The sequence below is a fragment of the Scyliorhinus canicula genome, chromosome 1 (genome assembly GCF_902713615.1).
Source record: "Scyliorhinus canicula chromosome 1, sScyCan1.1, whole genome shotgun sequence".
NCBI lineage: Eukaryota > Metazoa > Chordata > Chondrichthyes > Carcharhiniformes > Scyliorhinidae > Scyliorhinus > Scyliorhinus canicula.
In genome coordinates this window covers 185,575,776-185,594,048 of record NC_052146.1, presented here as the reverse complement: position 1 = coordinate 185,594,048, position 18,273 = coordinate 185,575,776, and the positions used below count along the sequence as shown (strand labels likewise).

General features: G+C 45.8%; 1 protein-coding gene across 4 annotated transcripts in view; it reads left to right on the top strand.

Annotated features, from left to right (window-relative positions):
• The window catches only part of morn2 (MORN repeat containing 2), an 83,001-nt gene that overhangs the window by 3,967 nt on the left and 60,761 nt on the right, over positions 1–18,273 (top strand). For 3 of the 4 annotated variants that reach the window (XM_038804273.1, XM_038804262.1, XM_038804255.1), the window contains exons 2-4: positions 8,947–9,009; positions 9,505–9,543; positions 11,817–11,870. In XM_038804273.1, the coding sequence (XP_038660201.1) occupies positions 11,835–11,870 (36 nt within the window). In that variant the 5' untranslated portion in view covers positions 8,947–9,009; positions 9,505–9,543; positions 11,817–11,834. The remainder of the gene's footprint in view (positions 1–8,946; positions 9,010–9,504; positions 9,544–11,816; positions 11,871–18,273) is intronic. The other variant, XM_038804246.1, reaches the window with a different exon arrangement.

Below are 18,273 nucleotides of genomic sequence, written 5' to 3'. Positions count from 1 at the left end.
TACACCCCGGCCAAAGAGCTCATTGTTGCCGATGCGCTCTCCAGATCTATCACCACACCGCGTGAGCAGACTGACTTTGTCTGTCAAATAGACGCGCAGGTGCAATTCTGTGCCTCCAACTTTCCGGCCTCTAATGAGAGGGTCGTGCAAATTCGTGAGGAGACGGCCAAGGATCCTCTGCTCCAGCGGGTGATGCAGCACCTCACGAATGGGTGGCAAAAGGAGCACTGCCCCAGTTTTATAATGTCAAGGACGATCTAACGGTGGTAGACGGCATCCTTATGAAGCTTGACAGAATTGTGATCCCACAGAGTATGCGAGATTTGGTTCTCGGCCAAATCCACGAGGGTCACCTGGGGGTCGAAAAATGTCCCTGTCGAGCCTGAGAGGCAGTATACTGGCCAGGCATCAGCCAAGAGGTCGCCAACACAGTCCTCAATTGCCCAACGTGTCAAAAATTCCAGCCGGCCCAGCCTAAAGAGGCTCTACAGCAGCATGAAATGGCGACCTCCCCATGGTCCAAAGTTGGTGTTGACCTGTTCCATGCCAAGGGGCGTGACTAGGTCCTCCTAGTGGACTACTTTTCCAACTACCCCGAAGTGGTCAGACTGCCTGATCTCACGTCGGTGGCGGTAATCAAGGCATGCAAGGAAACTTTTGCCCGACATGGGATCCCACTCACGGTGATGAGTGACAACGGCCGCTGTTTTTTCAGCCAGGAGTGGTCAGATTTTGCCCGGCTGTACAACTTTTGGCACGTCACATCCAGCCCCCACTACCCCCAGTCGAATGAGAAGGCCGAAAAAGGGGTCCACATCGTTAAAAGACTATTGTGCAAAGCTGCTGACTCGGGTTCTGATTTCCACCTGGCACTGTTGGCTTATAGAGCAACCCCTCTGTCCACTGGACTGTCCCTAGCGCAGCTCCTCATGAACCGCACACTGTGAACGACGGTGCCGGCCATCCACATTCCGGACCTTTACAATTTCCCGGTCATACAGAGGATGCAACAGTCTCGGGCCCAATGCAAGTCGGCATACGACGCCCATGCCACAGATCTCCCTGAGCTGGTCCCTGCTGACCAAGTTCGTGTTCAGCTGCCTGACGGTGGCTGGTACGCCAAGGCTGTAGTGGTCAAGCAAGTGGCCCGAGATCGTTCCTCGTTCACATGCCTGAATACTCATTTCTCCAGCGCAACAGGTGGGCACTGGGCGACTTCCACGCCCGCCACACGACCGTGATGTCCCGCCTCGCACACTGCTTCCTCAGGATGCGCCCTTCCACGAGGCCACCGATCTGCCAATTATTCTACCAACCTCTACGACCACCGCATTGGAGGCAGTCCCGCCCATTCAGGTGCAGGCGGTCAACCAGAATTCGTCGCCCGCCACAGAGACTGAATTTATAGACTAAATGTTGCATTATCTTGTTATCTCACCGTTTTGACATCTGTACATATCTTTTTTTTCTCATGTGTTATCTGCCCTCTATCTGCACTAGACACCTTCCCATGTATATAAGTTAGCATATTCTGTATATAGTCAAGTTCCTGTACACATTATTTATTGACCTGAACACATTTTTTTTTTAAATGGCGGGGAGATGTCATAATATACATCCAGGTATATGATGGAGTGCAGACAGGCAGTGATTGACACACAGGATGACCAGTGAGCACACAGAACACAGCAGCCAATCACCAGATAGGACACAACCACTATAAAGCCAGAGGGCACCAGTTTTCCCGCTCTCTCAGGATCCAGCCTCTGAGACAGTCAGAGCTCGTGAGCAGCAGCCAGTACAAACACCATGTGGTAGTCAGTTAGTCTGATCAGGTTAGCCTCAGGTCTCCAGTCAAGTCAGCATAGTGTCAACCCACAGTTAAGCATGTATTATAGTTAGTTGTTCAATAAAATCATGTTGCATCTCTTCAAGTGTCGGAAGCCTGTCTCTCTCTACACTGCATCAAACGCAGACCACATAGACTCAGCTTACCCAACACATCAGGCACATCTTTAGTTTAGACGGGCAGCATGGTTGGCGCAGGCTTGGAGGGCAGAAGGGCCTGTTCTTGTGCTGTATGTTTCTTTGTAATGGCAGGAGCCTGGGGGTGGAAAAGTTGAAGGTGGGATGATATCTCCCTGAATATGCCCAGCCCAAGTTGGCAACACTATTCCATAGATCATTTAAAAAGCATCACCAGCGATGGAGCACTTGCTGCTAAAACGGTGGTGACAACCCCATTGGAGACGACATAGGTGGGAGTACGAATACAGGTCTGATGTATACAATGCGATAGGTGTTCTAGGAAGAAGCTCCTAATGTTAAATCTAGTTATTGAACCCTATTCCTAACCCTGATCTTATCCCTAGCCACCAACTGTCATATCTCAGCCTCAAAGTCAGTTTTTTTCCCACAAATTTAGAGTAGCCGATTTTTTTCCAATTACCGGGCAATTTACTGTGTCCAAACCACCTACCCTGCACATCTTTTTGGGTTGTGAGGGTAAGACCTACGCAGTCATGGGGAGAATATGCAAACTCCACACGGACAGTGACCCGGGGCTGGGATCGAACCCGGGTTCTCGGTGCCATGAGACAGCAGTGCTAATCATTGCGCCTCGTGCTGCCCTTCAAGTCACAGATTTAACTGCAAGAACAACATCATTTAATCTGCCACCTGGGTTAACTCCCTAACCAGCCTCCTTCCGCACTGTAGAGATTCTATGAATTCTATGATCCCATCCTTTACAAAACATACTGCAAAAAGTTTTGCAAATAAACAGGAATTATTTCCCCTAACTCACTGAGTAAATGAATTTCTTCAATTATGAATGTCAGGTAAGTTCAGTGCATCACAGTCCAATATAGCCAGTATTTTCCAGTATTTCACTTTCTGCAACTTTTACTTTCATTATTTAACTGTGACATCCCTTGTGATAATTATCAGTATGTAATTTGACGCTTCTCCGTGATGCAATCACAAAATCTTTATATCACTTTGGTGGTTCCCTCATGCCATGGTCTGACTGCTTTTTCAGGGACTCTGGTCATCATGGCAAGGTTAGAAAGTGTCATAATCTCCTCTGGAACTGATATTTTCCCCTGGATAACAAGCTGTCTGCCTGGCATCAGAATTGCTAGCTTAGACTTCTGGATTGCTGGATGTCAACTTCGCCTCAGCTCCTCCATCTGGTTCATCTGCTGCTGCGTCTTTGTCACCATGATATATTTTAACACATGAAGAACTTTTATCATACAGTACTCCTTCTGGTGACTGCAAAGTCACACTGTTCTCCTCCTTGGCAATGACAGTGTACGACTTGGAGTAAAATGGTGCATCCATTATATTCAGTCAACCCGGCGCCTGTTTGGGTACACAGAGGGAGAATTGAGAATGTCCAAATTACCTAACAGCACATCTTTCGGGACTTGTGGGAGGAAACCGGAGCACCCGGAGGAAACCCACTGTTGGTCGTTCTGGGTGAGTGTGCTTAACACTCAATTTGGCTCTGTTTCTTTACTTAGCTCTGGAGTCGCCAGGTATCGTTAAGATACCGCCACAAGTTCAAGGTGAAGTTCAAAGCAATAAAACCATACACCAATTAGTAAGTTCAAACAACTGAATTTATTATAATACAATTATAATAACTATCCATGCACACGCTAAAAGGATTAAACTATTCCTACCGCTAGATAAACTAATACTTATCTCGAAGGAACTACCGGGTCAGGGAACAAGGCCTCTTGCTCTGCTCTGGTCTGCAGACTTCAGGTTGGCATAAGTTAAAAGGGGTCAGGAGTGTCTGTCTCTGGTAGCGATCGTTGTGAGACACTTACTTACTGGCAGCTGCTGTCCGAACCCTCTCCTCTCTCTCGTTCAAGATCTTCTTGGCAAAAGCTGGTCGAGGTGCTGGTCCACGGAGGAGTGTTGGTCAAAGAGAGAGGAGGGCTGGACGAGAAGACTGAACCATGTGTGGGACCTGTCTTTTATAGGTCCCAGGGATCCGCGCCCCTTTGGGCGGACTCCCTTACCTGCTTGGAATCGATTGGGTCTCTTCCCAATCGATATGTTTGAATCCCCCCAATACTGAGGCTGTTCCTTAGCTACTGGGCGGGCTTTCAGGCTCTTTGTTTTCGAACCTTGCTGGTGCCTGAGTGTCTGGTATCCTTTACAATGTTGCAGTTGCTTCCCCATTTGTGTCCATTGTCTCTGGAATCGTCCCATTAACATGTAAACTATCCCGGAGATTGCCTCATTAGTATGCGGAATGTTTGTTTCGGTGCTGTCTACTTTCTTAGCAGACAGAATCCACACCTGCTAGGTGCAGCCTGCTGGCGCTGCAAACATTGTCCATTTTATCCTATATGCTTTGCGTTCCTCCATTTTGTATTCAGGGAATGGCCAACTTCGGTGGCTACACTCCCTCCTTGTGATCCTCATGAGAAATCATGAAGGATCACCTAACTATGGTGTCTTTGGGTCCCCTGACCTCAGCGAGTTCCATTGCTTCATTCTTTCCTCAACTTTGGCAAAACATTTTTAACTAACAGTTTCTGATTGGCGCTCTGTCAAAGGGGACATGCATTACCTATTCGAATCGGGAACCTCTAACTATCTCAATAAACTATTCTCATCTCACATTTAAAACATTCTATAACATTCTAAACCCTTATTCATACAACAGCATCTTTACATTTCGTTTTCTGACTCGGCAGTCGAGCGCAGAACATTATAATACATCCGCAATAGTCTTTCTTTACAGATCGTATCAAAATTAAATCCTTTATTATACATCAAGGGGTTGGGGGGATTGGTGTAATCTGAAAATGGGGGATTGTACTCTGTACACTGTTGAGGTCCGCGAGCGGTGGGCTCTCCTCCATTTCCTCATCCTGAGGGTCTGGACTATGATACATAGGACTGCAATCACCAAAAGTGATTCTATTACATACGACAAGGAGTACCATGTCAGAAATTTGGTACACCAAGTCGGGGTACTGTTACCATTGACTGGGCTGGGGGTGGTCTGGGTTTGGGAGAAGTTAGCAAACATTGTACTGTGGGAAAGGGAGTCCGCATCCACGCGCAACCACACAGATGCCACAATAGTTAAAACCATAGCAATTCGAGTGCTCTTCATCTTCTCTTCTTTTCTCTTCTCGTCTCTTCTGGGATCTTGCTGTGTTGTTGCCTCGGTTCCTGTCCTGAACGTCCGAAAGCTAAGGGGATCAGCATATTATCTGTTAGTGTTCAGCTTAATATCTTGACTTTAAGTATATCTGTCCTCTTGTTCCAATTTTCCCTTTATGATGGTCACCTCCATGTGACTCCCTCATTTTTTTTTTTCAAAAAGCGGATTTAGGACCAGACATATACTTATCTTAAACCAGTGCGAGCCGTCTCGCAGAGTGTTGAAATTTACCATCCCAAAATGTTCTTGGATGTAAATAGCATATGGAGTGGCGGCCGAAGGGCTACTTTAAACAAAATGAAACCAAGTTTTAGAAACGAAAAAGGTCGAATGAGTTGCGTATGGGCCGCGACGGGTAACAGTTGAATGGGATCCCCGGGTAGGGCGTGCTGTGCTGTACCCGAGCTTGGCTGACCAAAGGGGTGGTACTCAGACAGGGCGGGTCCTCAATGCCTTTTCTCCACTGCCTGAGCAACCTGAAATGAACGGGCAAGAATGTAGTCATTGTGGAATTGCAGCCTCTATTCCCAGAATAGAGGGGCACCTAAAAAAAAGCGAGGAGCCAAGATGCTCCAACATCTGTAAACAGAAGACAAGTCATGAACATTGTCGGTTCAGCAGAGGACATTTCAACTGAGTGAAGTTCTCAGAAATATCGGCGGACAAACTAACGTGCATGTGAGGTGATTAGCACCATTGCCTCATGGTGCCGAGCTCCCGAGTTTGATCCCGGCCCATTGTCCGTGTGAAGTTTGCACATTCTCCCCATGTCTGTGTGGATCTCACCCCCACCTCCCAAAGATATTGTGAATTGACCACGCTTAATTGGAAAACTAAAAAAAAGTTCAAGGGACCTCAGCCAGGAATGTGTTGCCGAGGCCGCACATAGCCCCGTTTTGAACACTAAGGAGCTCTGCCTGCTGGAATTCCCCAGTGTAGCAAGAGATCGGGATGCCATTTTTAAATGGCGTCCCAATCTCCGAGAACCCCCCTTTTTCCCCGACCTTTCATTGAAATTCATTAGAATGGAATAGGAGGCCAAGAAGAGGGAGGTCACAGTGGGAGTGGGCAGAAAATTTAAATGAGAAACAACCGGAAGTACAGAGTCGTGGTTGCAGACTGTCAGAGGTGTTCCCCCTCCCAGCCCGAACGCAATATGGGAAGGTCACTGAAATGTACAAATAAAATTCTGACAGGGCTGGACAGACTGGATGCAGGGACATTTCCCCTGGCCAGGAAGTCTTGAGCCAGGGGTAACAGTCTCAGGGTACAGGATAGGCCATTCAGGACAGGGATGAGGAGAAATTTCTTCCTTCAGAGGATGGCGAACCTGTGGAAATTTCTACCACAGACTGTGGAGGCCAAGTCACTGAATATATTTAAGAAGGAAATGGATAGATTTCGAGACACTAAAAGTGTCAAAGGGTATGGGGAGGAAGTGAGAGTATGGCATTGAGATGAGCAGCCATGATCATATTTAATGGCAGATCAGGTTTCAGGGGCCGAACGGCGGGCTCCAGTTCCTATTTTTTATGTTTCTATGTTTAATATAACAGCGGTTTCCATGAAGGCAAGGCATGAAGGTTTCAGGGGAGATTACGTGCACAAAACCAAAATGTAATGTTCGTGGGTCAGATTCAATAATTTGGACTTGATGTAATCATTATATTTCTCCTGGAAAATTGCTTGGAAAATCACTATGATTTGACAAAGTCAGTAAAGTTTTATGAAAGGGAAACCATGTTTGACAAATCAGCTGTTTTTCAGGAGACATTTTTCTCAGGTGATTTTACAGGGTAGATGCTAAAAGGCTGTCTCCCATGACCGGAGAATATTAAACTAAAAGCCATAGGGTGCGATTCTTCGCCCCCAATGCTGGGCGGGAGAATAGCGGGAGGGCCTCCCGACATTTTTCACGCCCTCCCGCTATTCTCCACCCCCCACGCCCGACCCATGCCGCGATTCTCCAAGGCCGATGGGCCGAGCGGCCGGGCCTTCACGCCCGTTTCAACACGGCAGCAAACACATCTGCTCTCTGCCGTCATGAAACGTTTGGGGCATCTGGCGCCCTGATTGGCAGGGCAGTACCACGGCCTGCCGATCGCGGGCCGTGCGTCCGTAACGGACGCACTCTTTTCCCTCTGCCCCCCCGCAAGATCAAGCCACCACATCTTGGGGGGGCGGCTGAGGCAAAAGACGGCAACTGCGCATGCGCGGGTTGGCGTTGTCCAACCTGCGCATGCGCAGTCGACGTCATCGGCCACGTCAGCCGGCGTGATGCTTGACGTGCGGCCTTGACGACCGTCGTTCAGGCCACGCCGCCGTGACGCACGGGGCCGTGCTCCTAGACCCGCCCGGGGGGGAGAATTGGCCCCGGAAGTGGGCGTGTAGGCTGCCGTGGGTCACGGCCTGTCCCACGGCAGCCTTTACGATTCTCCGCATTTGCGGAGAATCTCGCCCATAGTCTCAGAATAAGGGATTGGCTGAGGTGTGAAGAAACCTCTTCACTCAAAGGGTTAAGAGTCTTTGGAATTTTCTACCCCATAGGGCTGTGGATGCTCAGTCGATGTGTACACTCAAGACTGAAATAGAATTTTGGGCACGAAGGGAGTCATGGAATATGGATTTCGAGAAGAAATATTTAATAGATGTGCAGACAGGATCTTATTGAATTGTGGAGCAGACTCAATGAACTCTATGACTTAATGTTGCTCCTCTGTTCTTAAGTTCTTACATAACATAAATTGTAATGAATGATTGAATCATAGAATCATAGAATTTACACTGCAGAAGAAGGCCATTCGGCCCATCAAGTCTGCACCGGCCTTTGGAAAGAGCACCCTACCCAAGCCCACACCTCCACCGTAACCCAGTAACTCCACCTAACATTTTTGAACACTAAGGGCAATTTAGCATGGCCAATCCACCTAACCTGCACATCTTTGGACTGTGGGAAGAAACCGGGGCACCCGGAGGAAACCCACACAGACACGGGGAGAAAGTGCAAACTCTGCACAGACAGTGACCCAAGCCGGGAATCAAACCTAGGACCCTGGAGCTGTGAAACAACTGTGCTAAACACTATGCTACCGTTATTTTTAAAAAATAAATATGGAGTACCCAATTCTTTTTTTTCCAATTTAGGGGCAATTTAGCATGGCCAATTCACCTATCATGCACGTCTTTTTGAGTTGTGGGGGTGAGACCCACACAGACATGGGGCAATGTGCAAACTCCGCATGGGCAGTGACCTGGGGCTGGGATCGAACCCGGGTCCGCAGTGCCATGAGGCAGCAGTGCTAACCACTGCGCTGGCATGCTGCCCAAAAACAATTATTTTGGTTAATAATGCCCGTACAATGTAATAGGTTTTGTTAGACTTGTCCACTATTAGAACGGCATGGTGACACAGTGGTTAGCACTGCTGCCTCACGGCGTTGAAGACCTGCGTTCAGGTCACTGTCCATGTGGAGTTTGCAGATTCTCCCCGTTTCTGCATGGGTCTCATCGCCACAAGCCAAAAAGATGTGCAGGGAAGGTGAATTGCCCCTTAATTGGAAAAAAAGAATGGGATACTCTAAATTAAAAACAAAGACTTGCCCACTATTTTTGACTGGATAAAACAAACTGTTTTGCACTTCTCGGGGGAAATTTTATGGAGGCGACAAGGGTCTCAGCAGCCAATGAGACCTGCATTTCTCTTTTGGCAATTAATAGGTTAACACGCGACTGACAGATCTTTTGCTCAGCAGGGCCGGTGGTGGCTGTTGCTGAAATGACTCCTATTGAGTGCACAGGATCATAGAGTGACCCAGGTCAGTGTTAAGTGATGTGGGAGGGGATTCACTGGGTGCTGATCATGGGTGAAGGGAGGGATGGCAGCAAGGGCTCTCAATGGGCTCCCCCTTTCCCAACGCCAAATTCTTGATCCACAAGGGAATCAAAAGGTATGGGGGGACAGACAGGAAAATGGAGGTAAGACCACAATCAGGTCAACCATGATCGTATTGAATGGAGGAGCAGGCTCGATGGGCTAAATGGCCTACCCCATTCATACGTCTCATTATCTTAATCACCACTCCATTAGTGACGGGGCAGATAGGCCTTCCATGGCTTCCTGCTACGGACTTAATGGAGTGGAGGTGGGAAGATGGCAGAGTAACCACCTGCCACTATCCCATCCAATCAAATGCCTTCCCCGCCACCAAACCCACCAATGGGGAAAGCATAAAATCCAGCCCCTTGATAAAGGTATCATGTGACTGTATTTCCAATTGCCACTAACTTCCATGTTTGCTGTCTTGTTATAGTAAAACCAAAAAAGAAAACTCAACTAATTGAAAAAACAAGTAAGTGTTCTTCACAATTTCTTGCTCTTATTAATACATAATTCAATATCTTTCTTTTTAAAACTGGAGAATTATTTGTTCATCCCAAATCAGCAAACTTGAACACTTCAAGCAATGTTGAATGAATTAGATGAACTACTATTTATTTAATTGTTGTTTTTTTTATAGCATTTAAAATATATTTAGGTATGAGGGTCAAAACTTTATGTTCTCTGCTGGCAGGTTTGTAGGCAGAGATGGTCATATAATTCTTCCAATGGCCTTCCCAGTGGGCTCTCGCGTGTACCAACCTCGCCACAATTTTATGATGGGATGGGTATGATCAAGACAAGCTAAAAGTGATCCTGTTCCGGTCTCCGATGGGCAGGGTGAGGGTATGACTCCTCCATCAATGGCTTTGTTTTAACATCAGGCACCTGTACCCCCACCTAAAAAGATTTGGCCGCTGCAAGTGTTCTTCTGCCCTGGCCTCTCCACCAAAACTCCTACCTCCCTCTGCCCACCCCACTAGACCTCAGCTCCACTCACTGCCCTGGGATCCCCTAAATTTAGCTGGTCCTAGACTTTTAGGGACACAGGTTCAAATCTCACCAAGACAGCTGGCGGAATTTAAATTCAAATATTAAATATAGAATCTTAGTACTGTAATGGTGGCTATGTCAACTGTCAACAACTGTTGTAAAACCCATCACTAATATCTTTTTGGGAAGAAAATCTGCCATCATTAGCTGGTCTGATCTGTATGTAACTCCGGTCACACAGCAATGTGGATGACTTTTAATTGCCCTCTGAAATGGTCTAGAAAGCCACTCAATCCAAGGGTAAATAGGGATGGGCAACGATGCTGGCCTTGTCAGTGACACTCACATTCCATTAAATATTTTTTTTGAATTGTCAGCCTCACAGCTCCGATGGGCTATATGCCTGACTAGAAACTGAAATAAACCCCCTCCCCTCCTAAAAATAAGAGACTGAAATAGAATAATTCATACTGACCCTTAGTTTGCTGAGCTAGTGAGAGTTTGGGGAGTTTATGTTTAACTCGTGCTGCTCTGACGGTACTCAGTAGACATTAGTGCAAAAAGTAGAAAAGCAAACCATTCTTCTGCACTGACATCCACAGTTTGATCAATATAACAAGATACATTTGGACAAAGATGTTTAATTACTTTGTAACTATGATTCAACTTTCTGCAGTTGATCATCAAGAAAACCAAAGCAATCTTATTAGCCTGTTGCTAAAAGCTTTCTGCCCTTAGCTCCCACTGCCATTCCCTTTGCCATTTTATCACTCAGGTTGAAGCAAACGGTGCACAATTCTGCTTCCCTATTTGACACACTGAAAGTGGCTAAAGGACTGTATTGGTTTATTCTGGCCTTATCCATTCATATGATCCAGAATTAATCTTCAAATCCTTTCTGAAGCCTCAACCTCCAACACATTGTCCACCTTCACCCTGACTTCAACCACATCACATTACTCATGCTTTCGTTATCTCATCTTTATTTCTGGAGCATCCTCATTAACTGCTTCCCAAGGTCTTCCATGTACAGATTGCTATCTGGTCCAAAATCTCACCACCCACATCCTAACCTACACCAAGCTCCACTAATCCATCACCTGGCCAACATCCAGTGGCCATTCTGTCTCTCAGTTATCAAAATTAAAATGTATTTGTCTTTATTTCTAAATCCCTTTCTAGCTTCAATCCCATTTTACCACTTCTACTTTGTAGAAACAAATAACTTCCACTTGGTACTTATTTTTGCCAGCAAATTCACCCATAACTCCATGGTACAGTGTAATTAGTGTGGGTCCAAATGGTACAAACCGACAACTCCATGGCACCAACACTATGTAAGGTTTTTGGCCGTTACTCCAAACAAAAGACTTGTTAAATTTAGCCAGTGAGTAAATGTGCTTGATGCAGACTATGAAAGTCACAAGTTCAAACTCTGGTAAACATGTTTATAAAGAACAGATTTACAGTTTTGTTTTACACACAATGTACAGAGGAAATATCCTTCCCCTCATCCACACCAGGCCAAGTTGTTTATATGGAAAATGCAAATTTTCAATGTGCAACACAGGCAAGCAGAAATATGGGTTGAAATAATGATATCAGTGAAAACACGGACGGTTGATTCACAAAATATCAGTTTTATTTTTTAATGTAAGTCAAATTCTGAAGAATAAACAAAAAATGTTTAATACTTCTACTGCTATAAAAGTAAAAATGTTAAACAAGATCACAATTCTCTTTATCTTTAAGCAATTCCTGAAGTTCTAAATGTTCATGTCATCTTTCCCAATGAAGAGAGTTATGGTAAGTCAAAAAGTTGTGCTCTAAATGGTAGTTGGCAGCAGTAAAGTATAATTCCATTGTGCTATGCAAAAATGTTCTTTTACTGGATTGATTTTTTTTTCTGATTCACTTTCCCCAAATACCAATGTCTCTTTTGACTTGCTGAAATCAGCATGCTTGTTTGTGTCAGATACCTTTGCTACAAACAATGATTGCAAAGATTCTCCTGAATTTCTACATGGACTATACTCACAATGTTGTTCTAATATAATTTTAGATTAGAGCTACTTCAGGTTCAGAGTACTTAGCAGAGGATTTTATTTCTATTTTTAAATAAATTTAGAGTACCCAATTCATTTTTTTTCCAATTAAGAGGCAATTTAGTGTGGCCAATCCACTTACCCTGCACATCTTTGGGTTGGGGGGGTGAAACCAACACAGACATAGGGGAATGTCCAAACTCCACACGGACAGTGACCCGGGGATGGAATCGAAGTCAGGTCCTCAGCGCTGTGAGGCAGCAGTGCTAACCACTGCACCACCGTGCTGCTCTGGATTTTATTTCAATTTTCAAAATATTTTTATTGGTATTTCAAATAACAGTTACAGAGTGAACAAGAAAACAAGAGAAAACAAATGGTTTTTAAAAATGGTAGCGTAGAATGACATAGGTTTGAGTGGCCAGCCTTGGGCCCTCCTTGTCACCATAGCCATGACTTGGAGCTCTAACGCTGGATAGTATTTGCATTTGTACAACAATGTTCGATTTTAAGAACAGTCTGTCGGGTTTCACTAGGATCCCTGTCGCTTAATGGTTGTTTCTTGTTTGTAGCCAGGTGTGTTTGCGGTTTACCCCCTTGCTTGTAGCCTTCATTCTGTTGGTGGGGAAATATTATTTTTTTTTAAATTATGAATTTAGAGTGCCCATTTCATTTTTTCCAATTAAGGGACAATTTAGCGTGGCCAATCCACCTACCCTGCACATCTTTGGGTTGTGGGTGCGAGACCCACGCAAACACGCGGAGAATGTGCAAATTCCACATGGACAGTGACCCAGAGTCAGGATCGAACCTGGGACCTCAGCTCCGTGAGACAGCAGTGCTAACCATTCTGCCACCATGCTCTCCCTGGTGAGAAAATATGATGACCTGGCCAATGATGATTTAGAAATTACAGATTAAGAGAATTCTTTCATTTTCCGCAAGTCCTCAATTGTCTCAGGAAATAAGAGGTTGCGGGAGAAGGACAAAGACTTCTGAGAGGAAATCACTCTATCTGCACTATCACAGAACTCATGCGCACCTGATGCCAGCTCAGTTACACATGCCTTGGTGGCATGGTCAAGACAGATGGTTTGGTTGTCAAATGGTGAAGCACACATCATGTGTAAGCAGGAACAGGTGATACAAAGAACAAAGAAAATTACAGCACAGGAACAGGCCCTTCGGCCCTCCCAGCCTGCGCCGATCCAGATCCTTTATCTAAACCTGTCTTCTATTTTCCAAGGTCTACTTCCCTCTGTTCCTGCCCATTCATATACCTGTCTAGATGCGTCTTAAATAATGCTATCGTGCCCTCCTCTACCACCTCCACTGGTAAAGCGTTCCAGGCACCCACCACCCTCTGCGTAAAAAACTTTCCACGCACATCTCCCTTAAACTTTCCCCCTCTCAACTTGAAATTGTGACCCCTTGTAACTGACACCCCCACTCTTGGGAAAAGCTTGTTGCTATCCACCCTGTCCATACCTCTCATAATTTTGTAGACCTCACCAGGTCCCCCCTCAACCTCAGTCTTTCCAACGAAAACAATCCTAATCTACTCAACCTTTGATGGAGGGAATAAAGTAGCGGAAACAGGTCCAACTGTGGTGAGTCCCTGCCAGAAGGATACATGAAGCAGAGCTGAGAGAGCCCTGAGGCCTTCGATGAAGTGAACTGTTCTGGAACAGCATTAGAAAATGTGGGAGGTTTTGTCAGCTTTTCCAGCTTCGAGCGATTGGAGAAAGATTGAAGGAGTCTGTTTCTAGTAAGAGTATTATAATGTCGTAAGCATTCATGCTTATGTTCATATCACACACAATCACAGAATTGTTATGGTGCAGAAGAGGCCATTTGGCCCATGGTGTCTGCACCTGCTCTCCAAACGGGCAACATGACTTAGTGCGAGATTCTCCCAAAAGGGAACAAAGTCCCCTAGCGAGTGTGTTTAGTCACGTGTTTCCCAGCACTTGCAGTGCTGAAAAACACATTGCTATTCAACGTGACTCACATTAAATAAGGGGTTTGAATGGGGAACGCATGGCCGAAGCCACACATAGCCCCGTTTTGGACAGTGGGAATGTCCGCTCGCCGGAACTCCTCATTGCGGAACTCCCTATTTAAAAATGGCGGCCCGATCTTCGAGGCCCCTGAAACAATCCCCGACGTACCCCCTGCCAGCCCAAATGCACTATGGAAGGGCCCTCGCCCCCCGCATCCCCTACTCCTCCAACATCCACACTGAGCAACCCCGGCCTGATCGCACGCAAAAAATGCCAGCTTGACATTGAAAACCTACCAGTGCCCATGCCAGCTGACAGTGCCACCTGGGCCTTTTGGCACTGCCAGGCTGGCACTGCCAAGGTACTCAGGTGGCACCAGCAGTGTCAGGACACCACCCTGCCCAAAGGGCATACAGCTGGAGCCCTCCGATCCCCTGGGAGACCCCCACAGTGCCGTTCCGTCTGGTCCCCATTTGTGGGGAGCAGTCAGTGTTGATCGGCACTCACCTGAGGTCTCTGAGGTGAAGGGGTTGAATCCCAAAGCCTCAGATACTCGGGAATCTGCACATTAGAAACAGGCTTACTGCCTCGCTCTAATATGCAGATTTGCCAAAAAGTCATCATGGCCATTGTGGATGGGATTAACATCGCAACGTGTCGCGAACGGGGTCTCCCACCTTTCAACGGCCATGCTGCACCATCGCGAGCTGCTTTTCTGGCGCAGTGTGGCCATTGAATCGTGACCCAAGTGTCGTTCCCATGCCTTTTTCCCATACCCCTGTACATTGTTTCTAATCAAATACTCATCTAATGCCTTCTTGAATGCCTCCAGGTAGTGCATTTCAGACCCAAACCATTCGTGTGAAAATGTCTTCTCATATCACATTTGCTTGTTTTGCAAATCATTTTAGCTTTGTGTTCTCTCGTCCATGGAAAGCATGACCACCTGCATGGAGAATCAGACACAGCAGGTAACTGAATGCATGCGGGCCTTCACAATGGCCTGCACTCTCAAGAAATGACCTTATTGAAGAATGTAAAAGCCTCACCTTGGCCATTCAGAACCTCTGTGAAGTCAAAAAAATGTGCTGCAGCTCACCATTAACATAGAAGTGCAGGTGGATCATGCGTGGGAAGATGGAGATGGAATTGCGACTTTGCTCAAAGGGCTGTCACTTTTTACCATTGCCTCCCCACCATTCAGAGCCCCACCTGCTGCCTCCCGTCCTGATGGTAGACTCTGCCCTTGCACAAGTGCAAGTGAGGCAATGTTTGGCAAGGGTCTCACAGGTGCCAAAACTCGGACAAATTTGGCTAAGAACATTTAAGCTGTCAAAACAAAGATTTGAGCAGCCTGCCTTTAGCACTACTGAAGCATGTAAGAGGAATAGAAAAAGGTGGAAAAATTATTAATTGTTGCACAAGAGTATTCAGTTTGGTGTTTAACACTGTTGCATTGTCATATTTATGAATCATGTTTATTTCAGAGCTCCATTACTCTGACCTCCCTATTTGTGCCTGTTGCCTGCTAAATGGCCTTCTGCCTTGTGAAGAATGGTATGGCAATTGTTAATGGGTGCCTGTGTGTGAGTTGAATTTTTGCCTGAGGGATTGCTTTGTGCTGGAGGCTGGGGTCTCAGTGGGTTCAGAATTGGTGTGTTAGGAACAGAGGAACAAGAGGGGGGCCATACGGCCTTTGAGCTTGCTTTGCATTTAACTAGATCATGGCTGATCTTCCACCTCAACACCAACTTCCCACCCTATCGTCATGTCCCTTGATGTCATTGGTATTTCGAAATCTAATGACCACTGCTTCGAAAATACTCAATGAGTGAGCCTCCACAGAGAATTCCAGAGATCCAGCACTCTCTAGGTGAAGAAATGTCTCCTCATCTCGATCCTAGGTGGCCTACGTCTTATGAGATTTTGCCCTCTGGTTCTAAACCCCAAACCGGGTAAACATCCTTCCTGTACCCACACTGTTGAACCCTGTAAAAATTTTGTACACTTCAATTAGATCACCGCTCATTCTTCTAAACACTGAGAATACTAGCCCAGTCTCCTCAGTGTCTCCTCACAGGAAATTCCACCATCCCATGGATTAGTCTGGTGAACCTTTGTTGCATTCTCTCTATGATTAGTATATCCTTTCTTAGGTAAGGAGACCAAAACTGGTCTTACCACGGTGTAGTCTCACCGAGGCAAAACTTTGCAATAAAGGTTAACATACCATTTGCCTTCCTAATTGCTTTCACCAACATGTTGGCTTTCAGTGACTTATGAACAAGAACTCCTGCTCCCTTTGGGCATCAATACTTCCCAAATTCTCCCCATTTAAGAAATACTATACAACTGTTTCTCCTACCAAAATAAGTAACTTCACATTTTCCACATTGTACTCCACCTGCCATGTCCTTGCCCACTCACTTAGCCTGTCTAAGTCTCCTTGAAGCTTCTTTGCATCCTCCTCACAACTCACCTTCCCGTAAGTTTTGTGTCCTTACTGTGATAAAGCAAGGGGAGTCCAACAAACATCTTAAAAGTCCTTTATTTCAGCATACATTCACAGGGCCCGGTTACCTTTCACTGGGTCCTCATTCCTTTTTAGCTGGCTCAACAGCTGCCGGTCTTTTATGCTAGTGCTGGGTTAACTCAGTCCAATTGAACACGGGGAACAATCATCCCCAGCTAGATGAGTCCTGTGCAGGTTATTACACTTACAATATTACATTTGGTCCCCACATCCAAATGATTGATATATATTGCAACTAGCTGGAGCCCGAGCAATCATTCTTGCGATACCCCACTAGTCACAACCTGAAAATGATCCATTTATCCCTACTCTCTGTTTTCTGTCTGTTAATCAATCCTCAATCATTGACAGTATATTACCTCCAATTCCATGTGCTCTAATTTTGCTTACTAATCAATTGTGTGGGACCTTATCAAAAGCCTTCCGGAAATCCAAATATGCCATATCCGCAGGTTCTCCCTTATCTATCCTGCTAGTAACATCCTCAAAAGACTCCAAAAGATTTGTCAAACATGATTTTCCTTTCATAAATCCATATTTATTCTGTCCAATCCTACCATTATTTTCTAAATGCTCAGTTATCGCATAGAAACCCAGAGCAGGAGTAGGTTATTCGGCCCTTCAAGCCTGCTCCATCATTCAATATGATCATGGCTGTACCTCAGTCTCAATGCCATATTCCCACTTTATCCCCATACTCCTTGATGCCATTAAAATCTAAAAAATGATCTATCCCTTTCTTGAACACATTTAGTGACTTGGCCTTGTAAGGGCTCTTTCTGTTGATTCCCTTATTTTCCACTCCATTTCCTTTGTGGTTATCATTTTGATCCATGGATATTTAATGGACATATACCTTTAAGTCGAACAGAGGAAGTGAGGAATTCAAAAGTTGCAAAATAGTACATTGTGCTGTGACGGTTTTGCTTTTGAATAGCAGAACTCTAAGAATTTCTGACACACGAGAGATCGGAGGGATTAGGTTCGATTGGGTGGCTGGTAGCCAGTGAATTGACTAAATGCCGTGTTCTGCCCGACGACAGGTCGTGATTGGGTCCTACCCATGTGGGATGGATTTCAGAGAACCCAGGAAAGCACAGTATGATCCTGGACATTGAGAGGAGAAGCTGTGAGCTGCTGTCTGTCTGTCTCTCGCTCTCTCTTGTGTCTAAATTTACAAACCTGGCGACTGTAGTTATTGGGCAGCCAAAGACCAGAGACTTTGGGTATTTTCTAAGAATTATTTATTAATTTCAATTGTGTTATGACTCTGGATCAAGTGGGACTGGAATTGTCTGCAAACTAACCCAGGATGTCGTATAAGCTTCTGCGTTAGAGAATTCACATATTTTACAATAGACTCCAGCATTTTCCTAATTCCCTGTTAGGCTAACAGGGCTGTAGTTGCCTGTTTACTCTCTCCCTCCTTTCTTAAATAGTGAGGTTACATTTGTTACCTTCCAATCCAGAAACATTGGGCGAGATTGTGTGATCCTCAGGCTAAGTGTTGACGCCATTGGAAACGCCGTCGCGTTTCTCGACGTCGTCAACACAGCCTCCGAATCAGCAATTCTGGCCCCTACAGGGGGTCAGCACAGCACTGGAGCAGTTCACACCGCTCCAGCTGC